The 25,349-nt window shown below is 44.0% G+C and overlaps 1 protein-coding gene across 1 annotated transcript in view; it reads right to left on the bottom strand.

Moving 5' to 3' along the window:
- NMBR (neuromedin B receptor) overlaps positions 1–24,870 on the bottom strand; it is a 146,207-nt gene extending 121,337 nt beyond the window's left edge. The window contains exon 1 of the mRNA XM_029596912.1: positions 24,425–24,870. Within this exon, the coding sequence (XP_029452772.1) occupies positions 24,425–24,870 (446 nt within the window). The remainder of the gene's footprint in view (positions 1–24,424) is intronic.
- Between the last annotated feature and the right edge of the window lie 479 nt (positions 24,871–25,349).

Here is a 25,349-nt window from a genome sequence, read left to right as displayed (position 1 = left end):
TTAAATGTATGTGCGTGCAAAGTGTTTTTGCATGCAAAACACTATTGAAAATTTATTCCATTGAATTTTGCTGTATTAATAAATTATTTGTACATTTGAAACATGAGAAAGGAAAATATTGAATAAATAAACTGTTGAAGAAGTATTCGACATTATTGTAGGACTTTTGTGTTCTCCTTGGATTATTATTTAAAGGACAATTTTCAAAGCCATTTATGCAACTAAACTTTGATCTACCCATGAAAACTGTCTGGTTAAAAGGATGCAAGCTGTCCCATGGAGTACGTAATTTTAGCTGCATTTATTTTGTCAGTTATCGTTATGTATGTAATTTGTTTTGTAATCCGTCACAAACTATTATTTGTGATTTGAGCAGATAATAGATGTTTATAAATACTAAATGCTAAAAGGGTCTCCTGAGGGGGCTAGGGAAGGGAAAAAAATAATGCAGACAGATTGCATTTTCAACCTTATGCACATTATGTTCCATGAAAAAGAGTTGCGAAAGCCCGCAGATAGTCTGATCCATGGCAAGTTTGAAAGTGAAAATATGCATCGGGCATACCTTTTGAAACTCAGGCCAGAGTCCATGGGTAAAAAGTATACATGGACTTTGTCCCAATGTGGACAGCTTAAAAACTGACTCCATAGAGGCAATGTTGTAAGATCGTGCAGAAGCCAGCTGGCAATTGTGCCTGAAACTTACTCCAATCTTCAAAGGGCATTTACTCGCACTCTGAAAAGTATCCCGGCAAACTACTCACACACAATTGCACTTTTTATTTGGTGCATGTAGTTTGGCTGAGAGAATTTACACACATATGCACATATTTATTTTTTAAAAAGTAGGTCCCAACACCGCCCACACCCTACCCCATGCACATAATAGCACAAGCATGCATTGAGTATGCACATAATTTTACACATGTATCAGTCGTGCAATTTTTTAAAAGGTCATTTCTGCAGGTAAAGCACTACCTTAACTGGAGAAGTCCTTTGAAAACTGCTTTCCTATTGGTGAATTTTCAAAGCCTTTTATGTGCACGAAACCATGTTTTAAGTACATAAATGGCTATTCTAAAAGAGCCCAGAATTGTATGCACATAATAAGATTTTGCACATTCTTTTACATGAACTGGGGAGAGGCATTCCAGGGATCAGGATTGGGGGTAGAGTTGGGACTTATGTGCATACCTTTTTATTTTAAAATGCTGAGCACAAGTTACACCCTCCACATAGCTTTGTGCAATGTGATCTGTGTGTGTTCTAGGCCAATTATCTGAGCATCTTCAAAGCAAACTTATACATATAAGTTCACTTTGAAATTGTGGGCTGAAGTCTGCATGGAAAAGGTACAAGCCGACTTTAATCCTAACCGCACCATTATAACATGTATCCACCCTATGTACAAAGTATATAGACTAACAGATAACTTTGAAGTGTGTGGATCCAATAGTACCAAGATTAATAAATCCTTGCATTGGTGGCATATGATCAGCAGTAATCCTCTAGAGGTGAATTATGAGTCATTTCTCATTGTGTACCTATGTAAAAAAAAGTCTTGCAATATGTTCCTTTCTGAAAAGTATGAAATTTTATTGGTGAAAAATAAATACAGAAAGTTTGTTGGGGCACTTTTGCCTAACTTTCACTATGTCATGTAAAGGTAAAGCCGTATATAATAATTTGGATGAATTTTCAAAGAATTTATGCATATATCATACCAATTTTTAAAAGCCCATTTACACACATAGGGGTAGATTTCCAAAACTTGCGCATGGGTGCACATGGACATGTAATTTTATAACATGCGCGCACCGATGCCCGCAGCCTTCCCCAGTTCCTTCCCAGTCCGCTCCAATTTAGGAGCGGCCTGGGAGGGAACTTTCCTACCCACTTTTCTAACCTTCCTACCTCTTCCCCTAACCTTCCCGCCCACTAGCCCTATCCTAACCCCCCCCCCCCCCCAAATTCTTATCCCACCTGTTGCACCTGCTTCGAGCAGGTGCAGGTTGCGCATGCCGGCACTCTGCTGGCACGTAATCCCCCGGCACAGCGGCAAATGGCTGCTGTGCTGGGGGCCTCTAGTCATGCCCCGGCCCCCTGGACTGCCTTGTCCCCCTCCCCTATTCTGAGACCCCGGGACTTACACGTGTCCCGGGGCTTTACGCATGTGGCCAGGCCTTTGAAAATAGGCCCGGCGCACATAAGGCCAACTTCGCCTGGGATTTACGCACTTAGGGGCGGATTTTAAGAGCCCTGCTCGCGTAAATCCGCCCGGATTTACGCAAGCAGGGCCCTGCGCGCCGGTGCACCTATTTTACATAGGCCTACCGGCGCGCGCAGAGCCCCGGGACTCGCGTAAGTCCCGGGGTTTTCCGAGGGGGGCGTGTCGGGGGCGTGTCGGGGCGGGCCCGATACGCGCGGCGTTTTCGGGGCGGGACGTAGCGTTGCGGGGGCGGGTCCGGGGGCAGTGGTTACGGCCCAGGGCGGTCCGGGGGCGTGGCCGCGCCCTCCGGACCCGCCCCCAGGTCGCGTCCCGGCGCGCTAGCGGCCCGCTGGCGCGCGGGGATTTACGTCTTCCTCCGGGAGGCGTAAATCCCCCGACAAAGGTAAGGGGGGGGTTTAGACAGGGCCGGGGGGGTGGGTTAGGTAGGGGAAGGGAGGGGAAGGTGAGGGGAGGGCAAAAGAAAGTTCCCTCCGAGGCCGCTCCGATTTCGGAGCAGCCTCGGAGGAAACGGAGGTAGGCTGCGCGGCTCGGCGCGCGCCAGCTATACGGAATCGGTAGCCTTGTGTGAGCCGATCCAGGATTTTAGCGGATACGCGCGGCTACGCGCATATCTACTAAAATCCAGCGTACTTTTGTTTGCGCCTGATGCGCCAACAAAAGTACGCCAAATCGCGCTTTTTGAAAATCTACCCCTTAAGCTTTTTAAAATCTGGCACACAAAGTCCATTTTTGCATATATAGGGGTAGATTTTCAAAACTAGCGCACGCGCGTCCATGTGCGCGCTCTACCTGGCACGCACACATAGACACGCAATTTTATAACATGCGTGTGCCGGTATGCGCATGTTATACAATTGGTGGTCGAAGCGGGCAAGGGGTGCACATTTGTGCAACCTGCACGCACCGACGCCCGCGGCCTTCCCCAGTTCTCTCCTAGTCCGCTCCAATTTAGAAGCGGCCTTGGAGGAAACTTCCCTACCCCCCTATTCTAATCTTCCTACCCCTTACCCTAACCTTCCTTCCCCTTAGCCCTATCCTACCCCCCCTCCCCCACCAATCCTTATCTTACCTGTTGTATCTGCTTCGAACAGGCGCAGGTTGTCCCCCGGCACAGCTGCAAATGGCTTTTAAAATCTGGCCCAAAACCTTTCTAAAATTCAGCCCCATGTATGGAGTGAATTTTCAAAGTAGTTAAGCATGTAAAGTAGCAATTTTCAAAAGCCCATTTATAAGTGTAAAATTTGTAAATCCTTTTGAAAATGACCTCTCTTCAGCGGTACCTAAGAAAGAGTAATCTGCTAAGTGGAACTCTAATCAGACCAGGCAGTCATGACAGTACTCCTGAAAGTTTAAAGTCCACGGAGTCTATGTTTACATACGCTTAACTTTCTCTTGACATTTTCATGTACGTTTTATTTTTGTCTGTTGTGCGCACTTTTGTTATAATAAGTTTATTTAGACCTCAAACCTGATGCGGGTAATTTGCCAAAACATTGCCATGTTGGGTGTTTGTTAGCATTTGTCTTTGTTTATTATTTATTAATTGATTGATTTACTATTTATTCAGTTTTTATATTAAAATCATTTTTATTTAAGTGACAGTTTAGCAATCATATTTTTATTTAAACTATTCGATTTTGGCTTTACCTTTATATTTCTGCTGTTGCGTTGGGAGTGGACCCTTGGCCTGGTGCAGGATTGGTACGGCCCTCTGGTCGGACCCGGAGAGTGCCTGCCACCAGGAGGTGGAGCACAGGAGGAGACAGAGGCTAGCTGAAGCTTCACCAATAGCAACCCAGGGTTCCCTCAGGTTGAGCCCTTGGTTACCCGGGCCGCCTGGTCTTAGGTGGGCCTCGCAAGTTCTTCGAGAGAGAAAGTTCAAAGGAGTGCCCACCACGAACAAGGGTGCATAGTCAGTGTTCAGACAGGGAAGTCCAGAGGTCGCAGGAGGCCGAAAGAGCGTGTCCGAGTGTATGGCGAGGATCAAGGCCAGAGTATTCATTCAGAATGGTCAGCCAGGCAGAGTCGGTAACAGTGATCAATCCGGGTGTAGTCAGGTCAAGCAGAAGGTCAAGTTCCAAGTGGCAGTCAAGAGTAGTCGGAGTTCCAGGCAGAGGTCAGGTCAGGCAGCAATCAAGAGAGTAGACTAAGAACAGGCAAAGGTCAGTAGAGATGTGTTTCGTTTTTACATGTCGGCTCGGGCTTTGGCTCAGGCGACCCGTGGAAAACTTCGTTTTCCAATGGGTCTTTTTTTTTTTGGCGATTTTTCACTAAACAAATCCCTACCCCAACCCTTAAAATTTAGTTTATTACAACCTCCCCACTCTCTGGACCCCCCCAAAACTTGCCTAAAATCCGTGGTGGTCCAGTGGGGATCCCGGGAGCGATCTCCCGCTCTCAGGTCGTCGGCTGCCAGAAAACAAAATGGCGCCGGTGGCCTTTTGCCCTTACCATGTGATAGAGGCTACCGGTGCCATTGATCGGCCCCTGTCACATGGAAGGAGCAATGGTTGGCCCGCGCCATTTTCTGGCAGCCGGCAGCCGACAGCCCAAGAGCGGGAGATCACTCCTGGGACCCCCGCTGGACCATCACGGATTTTAGCCAAGTTTTCGGGGGGTCTGGAGGGTAGGGAGTTGTAATAAACTAAATTTTAAGGGTTGGGGTGGGTTTGTTTGTTTGTTTTTTTAAATAAAGATGCCCCTCTCCCCCCGCACTAACCCGAACAATGAATTTTCCCCGAAGTTCGGGGAAAATCCGTCTCAGGATTCAGGTCCTCCTATCCATGCCGAATTTGGCAATTTCTTTGAAATTTTCCAATTCGGCAAAAATGAATGCACATCTCTAAAGGTCAGTACTGTGAGATAAATCTAAAGATAAATACTACCAGGAATGGAGAGATGAAGGAGCAGGAGACACTGGATCAGGAGACACTGGAGATGCTGGGACAGGAGACACTGGAGACACTGGAACAGGAGACACAGGAGACGCTGGAACGGAGACACTGGAACAGAGAGACTGGAACAGGAGACACAGGAGCAAGACACTGGAACGCAGGGAGGAAAACTAGAGACACCGGAGTGTACGACCCGATTGCCAAGGCCCCGAGCTAGGGGCCGGGCTGCGGTATATATACTTTGCATGAGTGAGGTCAGAATCGGGCGCCGCCCGAGATCTTCCTGAGCTTAGTCCTTTAAATTACGTTGGACTCCGCACACGCACTAGGGAGCAGGGATGACGCTGAGGAAGACGCCAAGCCCCGGTGCGAGGAGATCTGTGATGCCGAAGGCCGTGAGGGAGCCGGGGCGCCCGTGGAGGACGTGGTCAGGGTTTGACAGAGCAGGAGCTCGAGGCAGTGCTGGTAGAGAGTCGCGCCAGATAAGCAGGCCCGGCCACGGAGCCATCGCAGCCAGGAAGCGCAACATCTGCTTCTCTCTTTCTTGGTTAATGCTCACATTGTCATTTTCAGTCTTGTGAAGTTGGCTAGTCTCTCCTTGGTGAAAAAAACCACAAAGTATACCTACTAATTTTTACTTAGAATGAATTAAAACTGACAAAAGAATAGGAAATTATTAACATAAGCACTTGAACTATATACCCAAATAACTGAGATTAATGAAAACATTCTAGCCCCTGCATTGCTATTTTGAATTATAACATAACTTGAGCATCAACTAGTAGTGATGCATGATACAAAAGAATACCAAATCTCACTGGCATGTCTGAACGACTACAATACTCACTGATATTAGCTTCCACTGATGTCTATGAAAGGGTATATTAACTCCCATGTGCCTCAATGAAAGCATTTTCTCTGTCATCAATGAAAGCCTATAACAAAGACATCAGTGAAAGAATAGATCAATTCTCAATTACTTCCTTTCTGCAAATTCCTGAGTTATATAAGTAATTACATATCAGATGTTTAGCCTACTATATCCTTTATATTGCTGCATAAAAATAGTTGGGCCAATTCTGTAATAAGCAAATTAATGGATAGTGCAGTTTCTGGAATTCAATGGACTACAAGATCGGAGGCAGCATGACTTTACCAGAGGTAGGTCTTGATTAATTTCTATGTTTGAGTGACCAGAGAGTTGGATCGAGGAGAAACCACTAGATGTCATGTACTTGGATTTCAGTAAAGCCTTTGACATGGCTCTGCACAGGCAACTTATAAATAAACTGAGCACTTTTAGTATAGGCCCTAAAGTGACTGATTAGTTTAGAAACTAGTTGAGTGATAGGCGGTGAAAGATAGATAAAAATGTTTTCTCTAAGGAGAGGGACATTACTAATGGTATGCTACAAGGATAGGTTCTTGGACCAGTTCTTTTCAACATTTTCATAAGTGACATTGCAGAAGAATTGTCAGGGAAGAAACGATAGGAGTGTTTAAAATAATGAGTGGATTGAATTGGATAAATGCAAATCGGTTTACACTTTCAAAGAGTACAAAGACTAGAGGACATGCAATGAAGTTACTAGATGATACATTTAAGACAAATAGGAGAATATATATATTTTACTCAATGCATAATTAAACTTTTGAATTCATTGATGGAGGATGTGGTAAAAACTGTTAGTGTAGCTAGGTTTAAAAAAGGATTGGACAAGTTCCTGGAAGAAAAATTTATTCATTGTATAGGTTGGTGTGAGCCTTTTGTGCTGCATCGTAGTTGATGCAGCCTCATAAGCAAACCTATGAAGCCTACATTGGCAACTAGAAATGTGCCCTGTAGCAAGACAGACTGGAGCTTCCCCTGTAGATTTAGCCTTTGGATTCTGGTGGCCAGCAGATCTTAAATGGGTCCCTAGGGCAGAGACAAGAGCAAACGTGCAGTAGCACACCAGGGTCAGCACAGGCAGCGGTCAGATGGATACAGATATAGAGACAGGCCAATGTTGGAGCAGGCTGTGAACAGACATAGTCAGGTGCAAGCAAGAGTTCAGATCCAGATGGCAGGGAAAGTGTGGTCAGGTACAGGCAGAAGGTCAGATCCGGAGAGTTAGGCCAAAGGAAGATGAGGACACACTGGACAAGAGGAATAAGACAAAGCAGGACAAGGAAGACTGAAGGAAGAACACTGGAGAAGACAAGGAAGGCAGAATGGAGCAAAGCAGGAAGGCAAGGCTGGACGAGATAAGGCTGGAAGGCAAGTCAGTACAAGGCAAGGATCAGGAACGCAGAACGACAGGAATCAGGAATGCTAACAACACACACTGCTATGGCAGGAGACCTGTTACTGAGTTACTGGCAAGCAGTCCAAGGGGTCCTTAAGTAGGACAGGTCTGCTGGCATCATCAGAGGGTGCTGCAGGGATTTTCCCACCATGGGCTCTTCAAAGCAAGGAGTGTGCCCTAAGGGAGGTCCAGATGTCAGTGGCATGGCTGATCACACTCTGCAGTGTTCTTGCAATTCTGAAGTCTGGCAGCGTTGGAATGAGTTCAGCAGCTCGTGGGGCCTTCCCTCGAGTTGCAAATCCTAGCAAAACTATTATTAAGATGGACTTGGGAAAATCCACTGCTTGTCCCTAGGATAAGCAGTATGGAATCTATTGAACATAGGAATCCTGCCAAGTACTTGTGACCTGGATTGGCCACTGTTGGAAACAGGATGCTGTGCTTGGTGGATCCTTGGTCTGACCCAGTATGGCTTATCTTATGCTCTTATGTTCTTAAAGGTTTGTCTTTTTGTCAATGACACCACAATCTGCAAGAGGGTAAACAGCCAGAAAGATATGGAAAACATGAGGATGAATCCAGTGAAGTTCAAGAAATGGTCTAGGGTCAGGTAGCTTTTAATGCTAATAAATTCAAAAACCCAAGGGAGAAGTACAATATAGGGGTGAAATAATTCTATGCATGAAAGAAGAGCAGTATGTAGGGGTGATCATATCTGATGATCTTAATGTGACCAAACAAGTGGATAAGGCAACAGCAAAATCCAGAAAGATGCTTAGGGAGAGGAATGGTCACCAGAAAAAAGTTGATAACATTGCCACTTCATAAGTCCCTGCTGAGACCTCATTTAGAATACTGTGTTCAATTCTGGCAACCGAACTTCCAAAAGTATATAAACAGGATGGAGTCCATCCAGAGGGTGGATACTAAAATGGTCAGTGATCTTTGTTCTAAAGAATACAGGGATAGACTTAAACATCTAAATATATATACCTTAGAGAAGAGGCAAGAAAGGGGAGATATAATAGAGGGATTTAAATTTCTCCAATGCACAGGTGGCAGGCTCCTTTCAAAGGAAAGGGGGCTCTAGAATAATGGGTTATGGGATGAGGGGAAACGGGTATAAGGTATAATCTAAGGAAATATTTCTTTCCACAGAAGTTATCGGATGCATGCAACAGCCTCCCTTTAAAAGTGGTGAAGACAAGGATAGTATTCAAATTCAAGAAGGCATGGCATAAACATAGACAATTTCTGTGGGAATGGTAGGGATCATAAAGCTGAGTAGTTGATGTGGATGGGTAGAATGGATAGGTCATAATGGTATTTTTCTGCCATCATGTTTCTATCTTTTAAGGGATAGTCCACTATCACATGGACACATACTCCTGCGCATAAGTTTTGTACACTATTAAATTATGCAAAATAGAGGGCCATTTATTTACTGGTAGTGAATGTACTGACAAAATTGAAAGGTGGATGACAGCTTACTAGCTTTAGTCAAATTTCCCAAACATTCATCTGTGCTTTTTATAAAATGTATTTGTAACATAACTAGAAAATACAGGTTAGTCATTTCTATAATGTCAGGTGGCAAATGTCCCTGTTAATAATTGTCAACATGGAGTAGCCCTAGCAGGCAGCAACTGACACACCACAAGGCGAGGTCTTCTGCCTGGCCAGCCCCCTCCCCTTCAGTTGAGCCCACAGGTTCTGACACCCAGCAGGACTTCTCTAGTGGGGTACAAGGAATGAGGAGTCACAGGCCAAAGCGTGCTAGAGTTAAGGTCGGTGGAGTTCAAGTGCACTGAGGACAGGCAAGGGTCAGGGGTGACCGAGGGCTAGCAAGCTCGGTGTTCAGGCAGGGGTCAAGACAGGCAAAGATCAAGCAAGGGCATTAGACAGCTTGGGTCAGCAACAGAAAAGAGCAGTCTGAAGAAAGGCTGACAGGAAGTCAAACCACAGTGAGCAAGGCAGGACAAAACAGGAACATGGCTGGGCAAGGCTGGACAGAGCAGGAACAGTAGCAACATAGCGCCAACAACTAGCACAGGAGAACCTGTTGCTGAGGCACTTCCTTATTTGTCTAGACAGGATGTGATGTCATCAGCCAGCACCCTAGAAAGTCCTGGCTGCAGGGTCTATAAGAGGAACTCCAAGTTGCAGGTAGTACTTGAATGTTGCACAGAGTGGGGTGCTATGCTGGAAGCGCTTGGAGGTAAGGGGTGTTACAGTAAGTAATTTATGTAGGTCACTGGTGAGACCTCGTCTGGAGAACTGTATTCAGTTCTCGAGAACACACCTTCGGAAACACATTGAGAGAATGAAAATGGTTCAGATGAAGGCTGTTAAAATGGTACTAGGCCTATATACAAACCCCACTCAAAATGTACTCTCTAGAAGAAATAATATATCTGGCAGGCTTTCAGATGCTACAAGTCAGTATTTTCTACAGTAAAAGCTAAGGAGCAAGGAGATATGCTATGCAGCTAGAAAGTGGAAACAGAGAAAATATGAGGAAACACTTGTTTATTGGGAGTAATGGATATCTGAAATTAGTATTTAATGTTTAGTATTTCATAACTTAACTTTTTTACACATCATTCTCAGAGCAAACTACACAAATAACCTATCAATAGAGATGGTAGCAAATTGGGACCAATACAGAAAAGGCAAGAGAGAACAAAGAACAGCGACATAGGGCACATAGGGACAACTGGGCAGACTTGGTGGGTCAAAAGGGCTTTATCTCCTCACAACTACTATGTTATTATATAACTAATAGTATATCAAAAGTTGCATTAACAATGGCAAGGATACCTCCTATCATAGAAACGCATATTATTAGCTAACAAGAGAATTCCAGTATTAATATTGTGTTTGATTTACCCAAAATTATTTGGGGTTTTAATGGATAAATGTCTGGGGGAAAAAAAACAAATGCCTTTTATAAGTTATGCTATATATAGGTTATGTTATAGGTTATGCTGATCATTCCATACTCAATAATAAAATATCTAATATTTATAATTTGTACAATGCTACTGGATGTGCACAGCATAGTACAAAGTTATTAGGTATTCAGGTACACTGTAAGTCCCTTCCCCAAAGTACTTCCACTCTAGGTGGGTACTTGAGGCTAAGGAAGATAAAATGACTTGCCCAAAGAAGTATGCTTTGAACCCTAACTTCCTTGATTTCTAGCCCATTTTCCTAACCATTAAGCCATTCTTCCTCCTCTGCTCACTTCTCCTCCTTCCATAATGCAACAGCGAACATGTCTGGTGAGAGACACAAGATGGAGTCATGTCACTGGCTGCACTCGGTTGCTTTGAAACTTTCTTGGTTTCTGAGCATGTTTTATTAATTTTTTCCCAAATAAAATGGGTAAATAGAAAAATAAACATAGAATTGCTCCTATGCTTGAAGATTCTCAAGCTAGAGCAATAGACCAGTGCCTCATTTCATTGCCTGTGGAATAGAGTTAATCCAGACACTCAAGTCCAGTCACTATGGCTTCTGAGAAGAGATTGACCAGATTCTTAGTTCAGACATATTTTAAACCTGAAAAGATTCCCTGACAATTTCAGTTGCTCTGTACAACATTCATAGAGTTGTAAGACAAGGGTTCCGGTGAAGGAGATTCTCAACCCATAACATTAGCAATTTTCCTGGCATCATCAGTGTTTGTAGAATCCATGGACTTCTCCAAAGCAAAAACTTGAATTAACTGTGACTGGAGCTATGGAAGTTGGAGCTGGGGGTAATCACCAAGCTGAAGTTACAGGATTAGTTTCAGTGAATATGAACGCCACTGGATTTTCCTGTAGCTACGTCTATACTGCTGGTAGAAAGACTGTCACCCAATCCAGTAAATCAAATATCTTCTATTTCAGGTTCAAATTTTTCTAATGATTCCTGCCAACTTTGCAATCTGTTGGGCTTCTTACTAAAATGTTCAGTTTGACGTGTAAAGGAGCTGAGAAATTGCTTTAGAGACTTTTTGTCTGACTATAACTCATTTAGAAATGACTGTCTGGAAAAAAAGTACTTTGCAGTGGGTTTCTGAGGAACAAATAAAAGTTGTACAAAATACAACAAAGAAAGTAGACAGTTTGGAAAATATAATATTGGATTTTCATGTGTTATGTAGTTCTCTAGTGAAAGATAATGGAATGTTCAGAAAGAAGTCTGAATAACTTGACAAATATAAGACTTTATTCATTCAACTTCAGGACTTTGAAATTTTCTGACAGAAATGTATGTAGTAATCATAGTGAATAAAAATAATCACTTGACATATTTTTTTTAAAAAACAGCTCAGTGGTCCTATATATATATCTCAGAAAAACTGAACTAACTCCTTTCCATGATTTTAGGTCGGCCATCACTTCTAATCACTAATACGTTATCAGCTAATATACATCACTCTAATTATTACTTTCTTAATATGTAAACTTGTTTTTCTGATGTCCTAACAACTAGATTTGGGCATGCATCCACCATGATCTCAGATTGAATTAAAGGTGAAGGGACCTTCTTTATTCAGTTTTAATTTTGTTTGTCCCTGAAATGTATCAGTGTTTATTATATCGAACAAAAATGGGAGAAAAATCTGTGGAATGTTTTAGGTCAGCCAATAAATAAAGCATTATAATACTTCAGCATTTTAATGATTAATGCATGGGACTATTATAACCAAGTAAGTAGATTGAAAAAATGATTTAACTACTTGACCAATTAGAAGAAGGCGAAGCACTTTCTACCAAATGTATTATCTGCAGACCCTTGGGCTGGGGTGAGATTGGCTCCACCAGCTGGAAAGCCCAGACGAAACAGAGACCGGTCTAGAGCTTCACCTATACCAGCCCTCATTCCTCTCGGGTTGAGCCTTTTGGACCTGGGGCCAGTATGACTTAGGCAAAAGTCTCTGGAGATGGCTAGAGTCGTGGTCCAGGGGCAGGCTATGGTCAGAGGCAGATAGAGATCAGGTGTAGCGAGAGTCCAGGCAAGGGTCAAAAACAGGTATCCATCCAAGGGAGAGGAAGAGGGATAAATAGGGATAAGGCAGGCAGGGCAGGAACAGGCTAGGTAGACGAGGGCTGGATCAGGCTGGGCAGATGAAGACTGGAATAGGCTGGACAGACGATGATAGGAAGCAACACGCACTGCAGAACGTAGCTGGACCTGTTGCTGAGGCAAGGTACATCTGGGAAGCTGCCTTTAAATGGGACAAAAACAGTGATGTCATCAACAGGGGCCACAGAGCTTTTACTATCAAGGTCCCTTTAAGAGGACCAGCATCAGGCATGCGCGTGCCTAAGGAATGTCAGGGGAGGTAGGAGCTAGCAGCGTCCTGCTGCATGGAAGTTGGTGGCCACCTGCCACAGGAAGAGTCGGCGGCATCCTGCTGCACCAAGGATGGCAGCGGCCGGCCGTAGCATGCCAGCTGCAGAGGTGAGAGTAATAGCACATGGGGGCAGCCCACAAGCCGTCAAACGCAACACACAATAAATGAATTTGAAATAACAATGTTAATTCATCAAGTACCATAGCTGCTCTCAAATGGAGACACAGTATTTTTCCTTTTCTGCCAGACCCGCTATTTGCATGCCCCTAGCCTACCTACCTTAATAATCTGTCTTGACTGAGTTCATTCATTAGACACATACTGGATATATTGGGAGAATGTAGACAGGCATGGCATCCAGAAAGGAGAACAAACATTTGAACACAGAAATGGTTATAACATAGCATGATTAATCATAAGTCACACAGTGAAATCAGTAAAATGTCAGAACAGATCCTATAACTTTCTTATAGTGGCAGACCTTTAAAAAAAATCCTTTTGCCCAGGGCTGGCCAACTCCAAACCTCAAGAGCCACAAACAGGTCAGGTTCTCAGGATATCCACAATGAATATGCATGAGATAGATTTGCATACAATGATGACAGTTTGCATAGATCTGTGGCCTGTTTGTGGCTCTTGAGGACTGGAGTTGGCCGCTTTGGAACTAGTGCTTTAGTACCTGTATTATGATAGAATGAACAGGACCAGACTGAGGTATAAGCAACTGCTTGGGGTGCTAAATTTTAAAGGTGACAAATACCCTGCCAGAGAAGAGCCTTCCCTTGTTTGCTTTAGGATCCTGCACCAGCACCATTTTAAAAGCACACTGCCCTAGCACCCTGGACATCTCCCCACCTTCTCTCTTTTCTCTGGGGATACACTTCCCAGTCTTTGGTCCTGATAATGGGTGCAGAATCTTGTATCTGGTCCTGCCAATTAAGGAACCCTAGAGAGTCTTCCTACTTACACCCATAAGTACTTTTCTGTATGTTTTCTTATTTAATCTTAGATTATGCATAATGTTTGATGCATGTGTCTATACATACTGTGTATATGTCCTGTCGGTGTATGGTTCTATTGTAGTGTGGATTTCAGATTGAAAATGCTGTAAAATGTACATTTGTAACATATTCAACCATGAACTAATTGTTGTACTTGTTTTTCAAACTTCTGGAGAGGCCCAGACCCTCTTCCTGGTCTAGGTAATAGAAAAGCCTCCAGAATATATGGTTCCAGAGCTTTGAGATGGTAGGGAAGCTGCAGGAGAACTCAGGAGGATACTTCTCACCAGAAGGGCAACAACTGCATCAAATGTTTGCATGAATCACACTGTGTGTGTGTTTGTAACACATAATCATGTGACAACATGGTGACTGAATTGTTTTTTTCAAGGATGTAAATTCAAGTTATGAAATACACTAATTGTCTGTTGGTGTTTTGTCAATGTTGCAGACAAAAGATAATCAGTTGAGTTAGTTGATTGAATTTTGTCTCTGTGTTCCTAAGGGATGAGTGGGTGTTTCATGCCACCATTCAGTGTTATGCATGCTTTCATTTTTTTTTTTTCTATTTTACTAACAATCCTTTCACCTCTGGCTATACAGTGCAAGGTTATTAGTTAAAGTGTTAGAGTTTCAGAACAATTTGATTTCCATTAACTTTCTGGTACTCTTCTCTCTCTTACTGTTTCCTTTCTCATCTCCCTTCATGTCTGCTTTGTTTTCTTATCTTAAGGCATTGTATTTAAGATGGTCCTTTAGTGGGTTATGAAGGGTGTAAGGAAATGTTTAAGTAATCATAACCGCTTATTCTTCCTCTTCATTTGTAGCCACTAAATGACAAACTGCTTCTGGGGAGCAAGAGGAAGCACAGCAGAAGTTCTCAATAAGAAGTGCCATGCTGGGTCAGACCAAGGAACATCAAGCCCAGGCCAAGAGTGGCCAGTCTGAGGTACAAGTATCCGGCATATCCCCAACAGATGATCTATTTCTTGTATCTCACTCCCAGGGATAAGCATTGGCTTTCCCAAGTCTACCTCACTAATAACTGTGTTTATGAACTTTTCCCTTCAGAAACTTGTCCAATCCTCTTTTAAACCCCACTATGTTAGTTGCCTTGATCACGTCCTCTGGCAACAGACTCCATAGCTTTATTGTGTGCTGAGTAAAAACATACTTCCTATAATCTGTTTACAATCTGCCAGTTTGTAGTTTCATGAAGTGTTCCCCAGTCCTAGTGTTATTTGAAAGGATAAATAACCATTCCTTAATTACTAATGCCACCCCACTCACGATTTTATAAATCTCAACCATATCCCCTCTCAATTCTCCCTTTTCTAAGCTAAAGAGACCTGATTTGTTAAGCCTATCTCCATAAGAGAGCTTTCTCCTTTATCATTGTTGTTGTCCTTCTCTGTACCTTTCCTGTACCTTTTCTATGTCCTCTATGTCTTTTATAGATGGGGAGGATAGTCCTGCACACAGTACTCAAAGTGCAGTCACACCATGAATCTATACAAAGGCATTATAATATTCTCAGATTTGTTCTCTATTCTTTTCCAAATACATTCATTTCTAACATTCTATTTCCATTTTGACCACATCATTCTGAGCTGAAGATTTCAAGGTATTGTCCACAAGGACTCCAAGATCCTTTTCCTGAGTGATAACTCCTAACAGGGAACCCAGCATCATTTACCTATAGCTAGGATTATGTTTCCCTGCGTGGATTACTTTGCATTTGTCCACAATAAATTGCATCTGCCATTTATATGTCCAGTCTTCTATTTTGACAAGGTCCTTCTATATTTATTCACAATCCACTACTGTTTTAATGAATCAAAACAATGTTGTGTCATCTGCAAATTTGGTCACCTCACTTATTCCTTTCTTCAAATTATTATGAATATGCTAAATAGCACAGGTCTCAGTATAGACCCCAGAGTCACTCCACTAATAACCTTTATCCACTTGGAACACTGACCATTTAGTCCTACCCTCTGTTTCTTCTCTTTTATCTAGTTGCCAATGCACAATAGGATACTGCCTCTGATCCCATGACCTCTCAATTTCCTGAGGAGTCTGTCATGAGTAACTTTGTCAAATGCCTTCTGAAAATCAAAATATACTATATCAAGCAGCTCATCTTTATCTGCATATTTATTTACATCTTCAAAAAATCTAGCAAATTGGTAAGGTAAGACTTTCCTTAGCATATATCATGTTGTCTCTCCCCATTAAATCATGTCTATCTATGTGGTCAGTAATTTTGTTTTAAGAATATCTTCTACTGGGGATGTGCATTTGTTTTCGATGTATTGGCAATCTGCAACGTATATGTCCCTATTCGTTGTATTCGTGGGGTCACGAAACGTATGGCGAACCCCCACAAATACAATGTATCTAATGAATAAACCCCCCCACCCTCCTGACCCCCCAAGACTTACCAAAAGTCCCTGGTGATACAGCGGGGGTCCTGGCGCGATCTCCTGCACTCGGGCTGTCAGCTGCTGGTATTCAAAATGGCACCGATAGCCTTTGCCCTCACGGTGTCACAGGGGCTACCGGTGCCATTGGTCAGCCCCTGTCACATGGTAGGAGCAATGGATGGCCGGCATCATCTTGTGCTTCTACCATGTGACAGGGGCTGATCAATGGCACCAGTAGCCCCTGTGACATAGTAAGGGCAAAGGCTAACGGCGCTATTTTGAATACCAGCAGCCGACGGCCCGAGTGCAGGAGATCGCTCCAGGACCCCGCTGGACCACCAGGGACTTTTGGTAAGTCTTGGGGGGAGTCAGGAGGGTGGGAGCTATAGTTAATTAAATTTAAAGGGTTGAGATGGGGGGGGGGTTTGGAAACAAATACATACATAACTAATGAACGGATCAGGGTCCCCTGAGAATGGATGCAACGGATTTGGCTCCCCACAAATATGAATACCGTATGGGACGAATCCGTCCCTGCTGCACATCCCTATCTTCTACCATTTCACCTGACACAAACATCAGGCTAACCAATCTATAGTTTCCCAGATCACCCCTGGAGCCCTTTTTAAAAATTGTTATCACAATGGCCACCCTTCAGTTGTCTGGTACCATAAGGATAGGCTGCAAATCAACAGAAATAGGTCTGTATTTTATGTTTGAGTTCCTTCAGAACTCTAAGGTGATTACTATCCAGTCCTGGTGATTTGTTATTCTTTAGTCTGTCAGTCTGATGTGTTATATCCTCCACAGTTTCACTTGATTTTGTTTAGACACCCAGTCACCACCATCAAAAAATGTTTCTGGTTGGGTATCCCCCAACATCCTCCTCAGTAAAGACAGTGACAAATAGAGATGTGAATCGGAACCGGAATCGGTTCGGATTCCGGTTCCGATTCACATGTGGTTTTTTTTTCCACCGGGCCCGATCGCAGTTTTGTTTATCAGCTGTGCCCGAGCCGATAAACAAAAAACCCACCCTGACCCTTTAAAACTAATACCTTAGCTTCCCCCACCCTCCCGACCCCCCCAAAAAACTTTATACAGGTACCTGATGGTCGAGTGAGAGTCCCTGGAGCGTTCCTCCGCTCCCGGGCCGTCGGCTAACACTAATCAAAATGGCGCCGATGGCCCTTTGCACTTACCATGTGACAGGGTATCCGTACCATTGGCCGGACCCTGTCACATGGTAGGAGCACTGGATGGCCCGCACCATCTTGTGCTCCTACCATGTGACAGGGGCTGACTAATGGCACCGGTAGCCCCTGTGACATAGTAAGGGCAAAGGCTATCGGCGCCATTTTGATTACTGGCAGCCGATGGCCCAAGTGCAGGAGATCGCTCCCGGACCCTCGCTGGACCACCAGGGGCTTTTGGCAAGTCTTGGGGGACCCTCCTGACTGCCACAAGACTTGCCAAAAGTCCAACGGGGGTCCAGAAGTGACCTCCTGCACTCAAGACCTGCAGAGGGTTGGTGAATGCAAAATCAGCATACACATGCGTAAGTAGACTCTATGTATGATAAGTGAATTTTCAGAAGGTCAGGAGTATGTGTGAACTGTTGCTGGATAAGTATGTGTGTACAAAGAGGGTCATATTTTATAAATTGAGTACGTATATACATCATCAAACATTTGTCACACATATGTCACACATAGTGAGGGCAAAGGCGATCGGCGCCATTTTGAGTATTGGCATCGGACGGCCGGCATGCAGGAGGTCACTCCTGGACCCCCGCTGGATTTTGGCAAGTCTTGTGGGGGTCAGGAGGCCCCCCCCAAGCTGGCCAAAAGTCCCTGTGGGTCCAACGGGGGTCCCGGAGCGACCTCCTGCATGCCGGCCGTCCGATGCCAGGACTCAAAATGGCGCCGGTAGCCTTTGCCCATACTATGTCACAGGGGCTACCGGTGCCATTGGTCAGCCCCTGTCACATGATAGGAGCACAAGATGGTGCCGGTGACCATGTGACAGGGGCTGACCAATGGCACCGGTAGCCCCTGTGACACAGGCTATCGGCGCAGTGATGAAACCGGCAAACGAGGGTGTGAGAATGCAGGGATGGCTTCTGGATTCCCCGCTGGACCACCAGGGAGTTTTAGTAAGTCTTGGGGAGGTCAGAAGGGTGGGGGGTTTAAATTTTTATTTAGGAGGCCGAATAAAACAGAAATCTGTTAAATACGTGGGGAGTCGCGATGCGTTTCGCCTCCCCATGTATTTAACAGATAGGACAAAATAAGTTGCGGATTACAAATACTGGAAAACGGATGCACACCTCTAGTGTATCCACTCTTGGGACCAGAGACCAAGGCTATGAGCAACTATATACAAGAGAACCTTGCCTGAGGCTTTATTTGCCCATCTTCCTCACTACTCAGCATAGGATTCTTCTTTGTAGCAAAAAAGGATTTATTTATTTATTTATTTAGCATTTTTATATACCGACATTCTCGATACAAATATCAAATCAGGTCGGTTTACATAAAACAAAACAATCGCGGTGAGGCGTTACAATAAACGGAGTTTCAGAACATGAGAATAAATATTAAATAAACAACAGTGACTCATCAAATGACGAGAATCTATATAGTAAATAACATGTAATAAAATAGATAATGGTGTAAATAACTAACTTGAAATAAAATAAGTAAAATAAATAATAAATAGAATAGTATAAAATATATATGTAAAGACAACAGTAACTCGTTATGATACGTGAAACATGTAGAGAATAACTAAGAATAAATGATGTGTTAATTTGGGATATACACTGCAACCTTGTATCAACTACAAAAAAAAAAGGATGGAACACTGCAACCTTGTATCAACTACAAAAGCTTGAACCTGATCATCAAGAAGGATTTCTACCCTTTGCCACTGATCTCTGATCTGTTCGATTGACTATAGTGAGGTTGAGTTTTCACCAAGTTGGATCTCCGGCGCGCATACAACCTCATCTGAATTAAGGGTTGGTCATTATGAATACCTAGTCATGCCTTTTGGCCTGTGCAATGCCCTGACCATCTTCCAAAAAATGGTGAATGATATCTTCAGAGACCTTTTATACTCTTCTGTAGTGTTGTATCTCGATGACATCTTTATCTTCTCTCACTCTCTCTCTCTCTGCTCACAGAGCTCAAGTGAAGCTGATACTCCAGCGTTTATGTAAAAAACACCAGTATGCCAAGCTGGAAAAATGTTACTTCAAACAAGAGAGCCTTCCCTTCTTGGGGTATATCATCTCTCATATTGGGCTCAGCATGCATCCTGCAAAACAGAAGGCTATCTTGGAATGGCCTCAGTCAGTGGGTTGCAAGCACTTCAGAGATTCCTCGTATGTTCCAATCACTACCAGCAATTTATTCATGGATACTCCACTCTGGTCACTCCACTCACATCCCTGACCTGAAAGGGGGTGAATACCAGAAATTGGCCTCAAGATGTCAAGGCCTTTCAGGAGCTTAAACAAGCCTTCAGGCAAAAAATCTGTCTATGGTACCCAGACCCTTCTCATCCCTTCATACTCAAGGTAGATGCCTTGTCCTTTGGGGTGGGGCTATCCTCAGTCAACATAGCACAAAAGGAAAACTTATCTCCTGTTCATTCTTCTCTTGGAAATTCTCTTCAGCTGAAAGAAACTATACTGTCAAACACAAAGAGCTCCTAGCAGTCAAAATCACTCTGGAAGAATGGTGGCACCTCCTGGAGTGCTCTCAAAACAAAATAACCATCTACACCAATCACAAATGTCTAGAACACCTTTCACAGGCCCCGCATCTCAATGCTCGACAAGCATACTGGGCTCTCTTCTTCTCTCATTTTGACTTCAAACTCCACTACCGCCCCGCTGAGAAGAACCTCCAAGCAGATACCTTTCTCACTCCTTCCTAACTGATGGTATCTTAGAAATTTATGTGATTGTTATGGGAAAAAATTCCTTTGGTCTCTACCACTTCTGTCAGGCAGGAAATATTGTTGTTCCCAAGAAATCCTGGGAAAAAGTGTTGAAATGGGTGAATGATTCCAGTGTGACAGGACAACCCAGAGAATCAAGAACCCTTGAATTACTCCAGCACCACTATTAGTGGCCGCACCTCAAGCAGGCACCAAGGATTACATAAGATCTTGTCCAACCTGTGCATGGAACCAAACTGATCGTGCCCAACCCTGGGAGCTTTTACAACCATTGCCAGCATCCAAGGAACCCTGGACCCAAATATCTACTGACTTTGTAGTGGATCTTCCCCTCTTACATAGCTCCATGGTGATATGGGTCATCATGGACAGGTTCTCTAAGATGGTCCACTTTGTACTGTTTGTCGGACTTCCCTTAGCTCCTGAGCATGCACACCTCTTTGTTCAACATGTTTTCTGACTACATGGATCATTATCTCACATCCTCTCCAACAGAGGCATTTAATTTACAGCCCAATATTGGAAAGCCCTCTGCCATAAGTTTGACATCACTTTGGATTTCACTATGGCCTAACACCTCCAGGACAATGGGCAGACCAAAAGTACCAATCAAAGTCTCAAAACCTTTCTCCAATCCTATGTCAACAGAAGACAAGACTATTGGGCTTCTTTACTGTCTAGGGCAGAATTCTCCCATAACAATCACATAAATAGTGCCACCAGATCATCACTCTTCCAGATCATATATGGGAAGCACTGCGGGTGCCACTCCCGCTACCTCTCACTGTCAATTGCCAAGCAGCTCATCTCACTGCTCAGGAACTCCATATACTCTGGACTCAGACCACTCAATGGATATCCCAGGCATTTTTTTAGTATGAGCTAAAAAATGTGCTGACACTAAACACCAACCTGCACCCCAACTCAAGGGGTGGGCAACCTAGTGTGGTTAAACATTCAACACCTATGGCTCAAAATTCTTTCCCTTCACCTGGCACAGGTTCATTAAACCATATCCCATTTGATGATAGATGGGCCCTGTCACCTTTCAACTGACACTTCCCAAAACCCTCAGAATCCATGATGTCTTCCATGTATCCTTGTTAAAACCATTAATTCTCTCTTCCAGAAAACCTCCTATTGCCATGGATGTAACTGTGGAAGAAGATATACAATTCAAGGTGGAAGAAATTCTGGACTCATGTAGGTGGCAAGGCAAACTCGAGTACCTCATCACCTAGAAACATTTTGACCCTGAAGAGAACTCATGGGAACCTGTCGGCAACCTTCAGGCACCACGTCTGGAAAGGGACTTCCATAGACAGCTCCCCTTGAAACCAAAACCTCGGACCCTGAAGAGGAGGAAGAGAAGTGGTACTGTTACATTTCTCAGCTCAAGGGCCAACCCGTGAGCTGGTTCACACACCTCAAATGCCAGGCTCAACAAGATATGGCAGCACGCTGCTTCTTTCTCTGAGACACCTCTAGGCACGTGTGTGCCAAACTTGGGCACATTTAAAGGGACCGTGGTGGGAAATGACCTGATGTTATAGGCTTGGACCTATAAACAGCCTCCCCTGCCTCTGACTCATCACCTCAGCAATGGGTTGACTATCATTCCGGAAGTGAATGTTGTTACAGTCTTGTCTTCTACCTCAGCCAAACCGCAGCTTTGTCTTCAGCCTCAGACAAAGCTGCAGCCTTATCTTCACCCTCACCCTCAGCCATGCCTTGTCTTCAGCCAGTCTACTGAACTGTTTTTCTTTTCATTAGAGACACTCTCCTAACACCTGCTGGCCCTCAGAACTCAGGGGCTCAACCCACAAGGAAAAGGTCTGGTAAAGGCAAAGGTCCAGTTAGTCTCTGTATCATCCTCTGCCAGTTGGCAGTGAGGGCCCACTGGACCCCCGAGTAGGTAACATCAATCTCACTCCAATACAAGGATCCACAACCCTATCAATCCCATCCCATTTTCTTCCCTTCAGGCTGCCTGGAAGGGAGGGGTTGGAGCAGAACAGGTCATCTGCTCTGCATCTGAAGTCTGAAAAAAGTAGAACTCTGTCTGGACCATTCTCCCACAAACTAAGCCCTGCAGAGAGGACATTATTATCTTCGCAGTGACACAATTAAATAGAGGTTATAATGTACAGAGCAGTGCATGGAAAGAACACAATAATCTTAGCAATGGTTAAGCTGACATCTCTGTGTCATTTTTGTTGATGTCTATGTTCTAGGGATGTGCTTTCATCTGAAAGATGATGAATAAAATTCAACAAAATGTTCTGTTTTATTTCATTTCATTTTTTGTTTCACTTTCAAATGGCCGCTGCCACTGCCACCATCAAAGCCCCCCTCTCAACAGCACCTCCAACCCCTGAATCTCTCAGACCCTTCCCAACTACTTACCCCTTCTGTGGGTCTATAGAACAGGCACCATTTTGTTGTATGAAGGTATAGCTGTATTTCCCTACAGATAGGGACTTTTTTTTCAGGTTTTTTTTTTTTTGTCCTGCTGGAATTTCAATGTTATGACAATCAGTGGAAAAATTACTTTGTTATAACAAACTGGAGAAAAATCAGTGGAGAAAAATCATTTTCCCTTAATTCTTTTTGTTATAATATTTAAATTCCCAGAAAAATAAAATAAAACTGAAAATGAAGGTCCCTACCTTCAGAGGAACCTCCATACAACGAAATGGCACCAGCCTCATGGCCTGCTGGTGCCACTTAAGCAGGATCACTCCTGTCAATTAGACCCAAAAATAGGGTAAGTGCCCGTTGAGGGTGCCAAGGGTGAGGGCACTGTTGGAAGTTTGGTGCAGGGCAAAACTGACATTTTTCCTTTTTTGTTTTGATTTTCATTTCTTCCCCCCCCCCCCCCATTTATTTATTTATTATGTTAAAATCTTATATCCCATAACTTCTTTTACATTGTTTGGTGTGGATTACAAAATAACCACATTCATACTATTAAATATTCAATGTACATAATTTAAAACATAGTTTCATCATTTTAAATAGCTATAATTAAACAAACAAATAAAATGAAAAACCACCATAAAAATAACAAAACAAATACACCTTCGATGCACAGGTCAGTTATGTTCCTGTTGCCCATACAGCCATGACAATTAAATTGTTCACAGGGCCAGACAGAGAAGTCATGTACAGACCTGAATTCAATTCTCAAACTGGTTTCTGCTTATCAGGCCAGTAGGGACTAGGAACGCTATAGAGAGTGGCCAGCCCCCAGCAGGGAAGGAGTTCCTGTCCATTCCTGAAGAGCTGCACCGGCTGCCTGGCGCATGAGTTTGTTTGCATCGATAGCCACTGGATTAAAGGATTGCTCTTCTAATGTCTGAGCTAATAGGGACGGGATTAAACATGGAACAAGAATTGGAGTATCAACAAATGAGAGCTCATAGTGCTCTCTTTTTGGGGCATGTTTTGATTGAGCACGGTGCCTGAAGGAGCAGGGGGAAAGGTTTGGGGGCAAACAAATGAAAACCAGGTAAAGGAACAACTCTGCTGAAAAAGTATTTTACATAATCAAATTTCCAATGTCCCTTCTGTGCTATAGCCCTTACTGCTGTTATGGATTGTTAAAAGGAGTTCCGCATGTAATCAATTCTCTCACAACTACAGTGGCTAGCTTCAAGTGTATCTGACTACAGTAAATGAGCACTTGAAGGTCTACACTAATTTCAACAGCCACACAGATCTAATACCATGCTTCGTGTTGATCAATAAAATCAGAGAGGTTTTCTAATGTTTTCCAAAGATCCTCTGCAAAAGTGATCAATAAGTCACAATACAGCTGCAATCCTGACTTTCATGACTTGCGAACATTATTTAGCCATGGCTTCTATCTTAAAGTGATGGAAATTGATTTATCTTGCTTCCTTCTCTCCCTCCGCCCCAGGAAAACAAACTTGCAGATCGTGGTGTTTCCTTGCACGTTTATATTAGTGGTGCAGTTTAGATGGTGATGAAAAGTATTCAGAAAACAAACATACTGTACTGTTAAAGACTAGGGACACTTAAAATTAGTATCCCTTGCTTCCACTCGCGATTTTCCCTTTTCCCCCAATGCGAGCTACAACCACGTGTGGCAAAATACAAATAATGTCCTTTAACTTGCATTAAACACCGGCGTAGCTGCTCGGCTCAGCATGCACGGCAGGCACTGACCCGCAGTAGAGTAACCCATGGGCTTTGGGTGCATCTGGATCACTGCCCGGTGAGCCCCCTCGCCTTCGCTCTTACCTGTCGGCGCTGAGGGCGGTGAGGGTGAACACGGAGACCCCCACCGAGGTGAGCTGGATGGCCGGGATGAGTTTGCAGCCCACCTGCCCGAACATCCACTCGTCGAAGAAGTAGCGCGAAGCGTCCACCGGCACGCAGGTCACCAGCAGGAGCAGGTCGCCCGCCGCCAGGCTGGAAATGAAGATGTTGGGGACGCTCCTCATGGCGCTGTTCGTAATGAAGATCTTCACCAGGGTGATGTTGCCGAGCAAGCCCACGGTGATGATGAGCAGATACAGAGAAGGGATCACGCAGCGGATGATGAACTGAGCCGTCTCCTGGTCCGCTGCCACCTCTAGCTCGGGCAGCAGGCTGGGCAAGGAGAAGTTCTCCCCTCTGGGTGGCAGAGTGCTGTTGGCGATGGACTCCTCTGCCATCCTCTCCGGGTAGTCAATCGCTTCCTTCATAGGACAGGTGGTCGTGGGAAAAATGAAGAGCACTGTGTAGACCAAGCCAGGACAGTGGAAACAATACTGTTTTTTGTTTTTTTGTTTTTGTTGTTGTTTTGTTTTATTCCCGTTCTCTTTATTCTTCTTTGGTAGCAGTTTATAAGGGAATGTGTTGAAGAGTATGTTAGTAAGCGCGCCTTGAAAGAAGAATCAAACTTTGCTTAAACTGCGTTCCCCTTCCGTAGGGACCCGCTGACTTCCAAAGCAGTTTCACTCGCCGAGAAAGTTGAAGCAAAGATACAAAATATGTGTTTTCAAGCAAGGAGATGAGCTGCCCCCCCCCCCCCCCCCCTGTTCTGTGCTCTTTGGGAAAGGGTTCAGTATAGGTCTGTGTGTATCTGAAGTTCTATTCTGCGCTGCTTTCCAAACGCAGGCAGGGAAGGGAGCAGGCGTTTTTTCCAACTTTACCAATATGAATCTCCAGCATAGCTAAGACT

This window comes from Rhinatrema bivittatum, chromosome 3 (assembly GCF_901001135.1).
Source record: "Rhinatrema bivittatum chromosome 3, aRhiBiv1.1, whole genome shotgun sequence".
NCBI lineage: Eukaryota > Metazoa > Chordata > Amphibia > Gymnophiona > Rhinatrematidae > Rhinatrema > Rhinatrema bivittatum.
This window is presented reverse-complemented; position numbering and strand designations above follow the sequence as displayed.